General features: G+C 41.6%; 1 protein-coding gene across 1 annotated transcript; it reads right to left on the reverse strand.

Moving 5' to 3' along the window:
• Window positions 1-4,713: 4,713 nt before the first annotated feature.
• On the reverse strand, window positions 4,714-6,824 carry LOC138887402 (COP1-interactive protein 1-like). The gene is made up of 3 exons (XM_070169154.1): window positions 6,411-6,824; window positions 5,420-6,223; window positions 4,714-4,815 (listed from the first exon to the last, which is right to left on the reverse strand). The coding sequence occupies exons 1-3, from the start codon at window positions 6,822-6,824 to the stop codon at window positions 4,714-4,716; spliced, it is 1,320 nt and encodes a 439-aa protein (XP_070025255.1).
• Window positions 6,825-7,143: the final 319 nt, after the last annotated feature.

The following is a 7,143-nucleotide window of genomic DNA, read 5'->3' on the forward strand; positions in this document are numbered from 1 at the left end:
TCAGGACACACCAACGGACAAGGTCCTGGTTGTGTTCCTCTTCTGTAACAGTTGCCAGATGGTCACTTTCTTCTGCTACGTTCCAGCTGTGCACTTGAACTGTATTTCTATCAGAGAATCCCAAGGGAGCAAGTCCCTGTTGTGTTTCTCTTTATATTGATTGTGTATAGTCACTGACTTGTGCTTTTGTCGGAGAACCCTAAGGGACCAGGGCATCGGGTCCCTGTTGTGTTCCTCCCTGTGGTCATTCATCCATTCGCATATTCAGACTTCGAACAGTTCACATGAGATGTGTATCCTGTGGGACACGATTCTCTATCTGGTTCTTCACAACAAGTTTGTTAGATCATCAAAACATAAGAAGCATAAAGCTAAGACATTGAAAACCCATTAATTTTTCCCTTTTTGATGATGACAAACTTAGGCATGGAAAGCATTTGTTTAGATCAAAATTAACCAGATGAGATGCTAGTTCCCCCTTAATCTTAGATCTCCCTCCTTGTGATTTTTAGTTTCCCCTTTTTTTATCATAGGCGTATTACCCCCTCAACCTCCCGCTTCTTTTCCCCCTTTTGGCATCATTAAAAAGAACAAGTATGTCGAAGAGCACAAGCAGGTAATAAGCATAAAGAAGTCTAACACAGCTAGCTCATGCCATATATGTGCACACAACATGACAGAAAAGAGAAGTCGGAGGAGCACAATATTGTACACGCAAAAAAGGGGAGCTATTTTATTAATGTTTACATTGGACTGAGCAAGACATGAGCAATAATGGTTAAGTTCAACATGCCATCACAAAAACAAGTAAACAAAAGTAAAACAGCAGCCACAAGATGTTGGAGCAAAAATAGCTTGACACTAGGGAGGATCCTAGGGAACACTAAAGGAAGGAGGCTTGGAGGAAGAGACAACAATGGTTTTGAGAACCATGTCCCATCTAGCATTTGCAGCTAGTTGTTCTTAAAGTAGTTGAGCCCGAAGTATCTCGTTTTCCTTTCTCAGTCGGGCAACCTCCTCATGTACAGAATCAGGTCCCTTAGCTGCTTGGCTAAGCTGAGTTTCCAGTATGGCATTTCGAGCCCTCAGCCTTTTTATTCCTTAGAGGCTACATTTTGAGCGTTTATCAGCTAAGAAATGGTTGAGATGCTTCCGCCAACTTTTTTTATACATTCACATTCTTCTAGAGTGGTCTTAGAGAAGGTCTGCTTGTGTGTGCCCACTCTGGGATTTCCCAAGGGAACCTTATAGAATCTGAACACTTGAGTGAGGAGAAAGCCATAAGGTAACCCATGATTGTCACCCTTAAAATTTGCCACCTTCTGCATATGATCTATCATGATTGTTGGCAAATTGATTGGTACAAACTCATCAAGCGCTTCCATCAGGACCAAATCTGATTTTGTAGCAATGGAACATCTCTCAGAGCTGGGTAAGAGTACTTTATTAACCAGTTCAAAGAGAAGCTGGTACTCAGGAAGCAATACCTTTTTATGGACCTGTTCCACTTGTTGAATAGCTTGCTCTTTCATGATAGCTCTCCGAAAGTTTATTGCACAGACATCCTTAACTGAGGACACACCTTCACGCGGAATTCTGAGAATTTTTCCCAATGTTGAAGCGTCAAGTACAATATCCACTCCATTTACAAGCGTACATATATGATCCCCCTCAACAGTGAAGAGAGATGCGTAGAAGGTTTGCACTGCATCTTCGTACAACAAAGGCATGATCCCTTCAAACAGGTGTTCCCATTGTTGAAATTCCACAATCTCCAAAATTTGTCTCATGCCCGCCATCTCCGAAATTGCTAGATCAAATGTTCGGCCCCTAACACTTTTTGAGTTCTTAATCTCTGCTGCCACTGAACACCATCACAGGTCAAGGACCTTGTTGAACCAGGTTCCTTAACGGTTTCCCCTTTTTATTTGCTAGTCCCTTTGGCAGACTTTCCTTTCCAGCTTGTGCCCCCACAGTATTGTCCTCAGACACAGCTAGCTCAGTTTGACTCCGTTTAGACTTTCTGTTGTCCTTCACGGATGACCCTTTCTGTTTCTCAATAGTTTCCTTAATTGTCACAGACTGTTGCACTTAGGAACCAGGTTCCCTAGAAGCATCTTTGTCTATCTGATTTACTGACACACTCTTTATGAACTCCTTTGGATTCATTTTCCTCTTTTTCCTTGTCTTGACGTTCCTCTTAGTTTTCTGCAATGAGGATTCAAAATTCTCTTGTTGTAGTGACCTGGTGATGGGTGATTTGGAGGAAGACTCCAAGAGCTTGGAATGAATAGGAAGTGCAGGAGTGAGTTTGCATAGAAGTGAATCAGGTTCATCAGAAGGCTTTTTTGAGAATATCTCATGAGCCAAGGACTCGAGGAGTGTTGTGGTTCTTACATCTCCTAGAAATGGAATGTCTTCCCCTTTATACTCAGAAGAGAGATATGTTCCTTCATTCATCAGACTCTTAGCAGATATAGCCATAATGTTATGAGCTACTTCCTTTTTTGGTGACTCCTTGAGAGTCACTGAGTCCAACATGGAGGAGTTCAGGTACTAGTCAAGATCATCCTTAGGGGCTTCTGATACTCGAGGAGTAAAACCTCTTGTGTGGTCTTTGATGAGATCGTAGGATTGACTAGACATAGGATTCTCAAAATAGTGGTAAACAGGGTTTATCAGAAATGGAAAAACTGTAGGGGTGGAGGAGGAACCAAAAGTGTGTAAGGTGGTAGAAGGCGTGAAATAATGATGCTTTGGGAATGATTTCAAGTATAATGAAAAAGTGGTAGCAGTGTTAATGGAGGGGGATGATAAGATTGTTCGATCGCCATTAGATGAGTACTTAGTAGACAAGTAGAGAGATAAAGAGAGAGATGGGAAGAAGATCCTAGCTATGCATGGGAGATGAAGGTTCACGACTTGCCGTGAGAGAGAAAGAAAGTTTTATTGGAAGAAGAACTAATGATGAGTGGAGAGCGAAATAGGTTCTAAATAGTTCTAAACATGGCGATAGGTTTGTGGGGAAGTGTTGTCGTGCAGAGGGGATGAAAGGATTTGACGGACAAGACATGACACACAGATGTTGAAAAGTCGGATGGTGTGCCAGTTTACAAAATATTTATATGTTTTTTTGTTTAGAAAGGGCATGCAGAATTAAGCACATTACTACTAACCTGAGATACAGGAACCTGATGCCAGAGCAATCTTTTTGACAAGGTTTTAGCAGCCCCCTCTTGCAGTTCATACTGTACCGTTAGCTTCTATGATCGTCATGTGTGTTTACCTACAACGGTATTGATGTGAGTTAGGCTTGGTTAGAAAACACTTTAGCTACCTTTACCTGATGGTGTCTTGCACAACCAACAGATGGAGGATAAGGTTCTTCATTAGATTCTTGTGACCCCTTCTTCACCTTGATTTATCTGAAATATTCTCTACTTGAGGCTTTGATGCAGATATCTAGAGTTTGGTCTTCTGTTCTACAATGCTTTCCCCCGATCAATCCCTTCTTCATATTGACCCTCAGAAGAGGATCTCACCCTTCAATGTGTTTGCAATTTCTCTCCAGTTATTGATGAGGTCATTTCGTTTTGCTTCCTTGTCTCCCAGAAGATAAGGCATGAATCATGACAGGTGCACTTTGGTTTTCCAAATTGATATAGAAGTTGGTTGAAGAGAGAGATATGGAGGTTAATTTGATTTCCCCACACATTGTGTTCTGCTGCTTGTGTAGTGCCATGAACTGCATCTTTACTTCTTCCCTCAGGTTCAGTGGTAGCAAGTGACGTACCAGGTTCTTTGTGAGACGTGGAGGATGATGTTGCATTGTCTTTTGCCAGTCTCCTTCATCTTGTTCACTTTATCATCCTCCTTATTTGAAGCCTCAAATATTTCCCAGAGACTAGATTGGTTCATCATATTGATCCTCACGGTTTCTTTCTTAGCAAGGGAGAGTGTCTTGTTGAATACTCCATGAGCATCTCCTGCCATTTAGGGCTTCCTTTGTTGGAGACCTTGTGGCCTTGTTTTGTGGGTTGTTCCCCAGAAGGATTCCTTCACTCATCTTTTTGCATTGAGCTTCCCAAGCTGATCCTTCATGTTGTCAGGAACAAGGCATTTTCTTCCAATTGGTAGTTCTTGGTGAGTTTTTATTTAGGAGGGACCTGGTTCGACACCTGTTCTCAATGTAGAGAGCAATATCCATTCCTTTTGCCCAGAATTTCTTGGCGATTCCATAGGCGATGAGCACTGTCCATGCAGCATTTTCCAGTTCCGTTCTTTCTTTCAGCTACGCCATTTTGCTGTGGAGCCCTTGGTGTTTAGAAATTATGCGTGATCCCTTCTCCCCCTCCTCCATCATTTTTGTGAACTCATGTCCAGGTGACACTTGAATTTGGCAGACCGCTGACCAGGTCCAGCTGAGTTAATTTATTCGGAGGTGAGAAGTTTGCATATACCAATCCTTCATGCTATAGTTGCGACTTCACTCATCTCATACCGCCAGCTTGTGGAGATTAGTGACTAGCAGGAGTGACTGTTCTTGTTTCCTTTGTCCACTGAGACTACTTGGCAAGTTATCAGATTGGTGACTGCACCTTTTTAGGCCATTCACATAGTGCTCGTTCCCACTCGAGTGCCAAAGGAACCTTTCTTCCTTTTAATTCACTGAGAATGTACCTTTTACTTTCTTCTCAAGGATACATTCCCTTCCTACAGTGCTTTCAGTGAGAAGCAATTCATGATGTTTTCAGCTGCATGCTTTAGGCATCCACTGTCTATAGTCCATCGCAGTCTGCTTCCTCTCACTGCTATCTGCACATGCACATCAAGGATTAGATTTAGAAACTCAAACTAGTTTGGGTCCCTTGTTATTATAAAAAGGATGAATGAGGGATTTCCTAGTCCACGCTAGCAGCATCCGCTTTTTGCGAGTGGCACCTGGTCCTTTGCTAGTAGTCACTCTATTAGTAAATGCTTTGTTCTTTTGAACAGACTGAACCCTGGCTTGGTAAGTTTCTTTAAAATGCCTATTGTTTCCACAGTGGGTACATAGCCAGTTATCAGGTACAATAACATACTTACTGTGTGGGTTGTAGGGAGTTTTCTCCCTTTGGAACCCGATGCCCTGCTTGTTCCCACTATTGTTGAGATACATGGAAGTGACATCATCTGAGGACCAAGTCTACTTCAGGGATTTCTCAAGATCATTTCTTATTTTCTCCAACTCAGTTTGGAGTTGCTGATTCCTCTTGAGTTCACTGCAGAGACTGGTTTTTACAACAGTTAACTCTTTTTCGAGCATGATGTATGACTCACTGGCTACTTCCTTCCCTTTCCCAAGATTTACATTCCTATGTTATCTATTGAGTCCCTTAATGGTTTCCTCTAGATCATTGCATATCACTAGTAGGTCAACCCTTTTCTCTTCAGTAGATGCAACGTTTTCTTCTAAAGTGTGTTTCTCACTACTAAGACCTTGTATTGTTTCTTTTAGATCAATGACTACTACCATCAGATCGTCTCTTTCATTTTTGACACTAGTTATTCTTTCATTCAGGGCCTCCTTCTCTTGTTCAAGATTAGCTATGGTCTCATTTAAGTCCACTACACAGACCAGTAGATCATCTCTAGATTGTTCGGCATCTCCTAGTTCTATGGTCAGGATCTCCTTATCATTTACAAGACTATAATAAGCATCAATTAGGACATTTGATAAAGACCTTAGCTTCTTAGAAGAATAGGATTTCAAATTTCTCTGAACATCCCTGAAGTTTACCTCATCATCTTCATCTTCATCATTATCTGACTGAGCCATCAGCGCGAATAATGAATCGTACTTCGTTGCTTCAGTTTCCACTGCCATCATGGAACTATTTTCTGCATCTGATTCCCTTTCGGATTCACTTGAGGAGTCTCCCCAAGCAGCAAGAGCCTGCTTAACGATATTGTCTGCAGCACTTTTTCGATTGAATCTTTTCTCTGGAACCAAGTTTCTTTTTCCTGCTTTGTCAGGATTTTGCTTGTACTGCTCATGTTTTGCGAGTGGGCAGTCTTTGATGAAATGCCCTGACTTTCCACATCTGTGACAGAGATCGTTGTTCCTTGTTTTACTTGAACTGCCCCACTTTGGTATGCCACCATTTCTTTGAATCATTTTTTGAAATCTCTTAGTAAGATAGGCCATGTCACTATCTTCATCACTTGAATCACTGCTTTCAGCCTTAAGCACCAGGTTCTTTTCCTTCTTAGGCTCTCATCTTTCACTGCCTTTCTTTTTTTTTCATCTCATATGTTTTCAGATTACCAATCAACTCATCCATGGTCAGAGTCTGTAGATCTTTAGCTTCAGTGATGGCATTTATCTTACTTTCCCAAGACCCAGGTAGAACACTGAGAATTTTCCTTACAAGCTTGTTTCTGGGAATGACATCTCCAAGTGAGTGAAGCTCATTTATGATAGAGGAGAATCTAGTGTGCATATCGTGTATAGACTCATCATTCTTCATCCTGAAGAGCTCATATTTAGTGGTGAGCATGTCGATCTTGGATTGTTTGACCTGAGTGTTTCCTTCGTGTGCGGTTTGTAAAGCTTCCCATATTTCTTTGGTAGTATCACAAGCTGATACTCTGTTGTACTCATCAGGTCCTACGCCACACATCAAGATTTTCTTAGGACGATAGTTCTTTTCTACAACTTTTCTGTCAATGTCGTTGTAATCTCTTCTCCCTTTGGAAACCAATGGTCCAGTTTCTTCAAGTTTCTTCATGGGAACATGTGGACCATCACAAATGATGTCCCACAGCTCTGAATCTTCGGCCATCATAAAATCATGTATTCGGCTCTTCCACTAGCCGTAGTATTGACCATTGAATCTGAGAGGTCTATAGGTTGATTGTCCTTCTTCAAAGTTTGGTGGAGCAGCCATTGAGGATCCTTCCTAGGTGTTAGCCTGATAGGAGGAACCTGCTCTGATACCAATTATTAGCTTATATGAGTCCACCAAACTATAGAGTACCTGGTCCTCTATGAGACTGATACGTAGAGTGCAGTAAAGACTGAATGTAAAGAAGGTAAGAGATTTTCTACGTGGAAATATCCCACACAATGGGATCAAAAAACCACGATCTACCCTTGTACGA

Source organism: Nicotiana sylvestris, chromosome 3 (genome assembly GCF_000393655.2).
Source record: "Nicotiana sylvestris chromosome 3, ASM39365v2, whole genome shotgun sequence".
Lineage (NCBI taxonomy): Eukaryota > Viridiplantae > Streptophyta > Magnoliopsida > Solanales > Solanaceae > Nicotiana > Nicotiana sylvestris.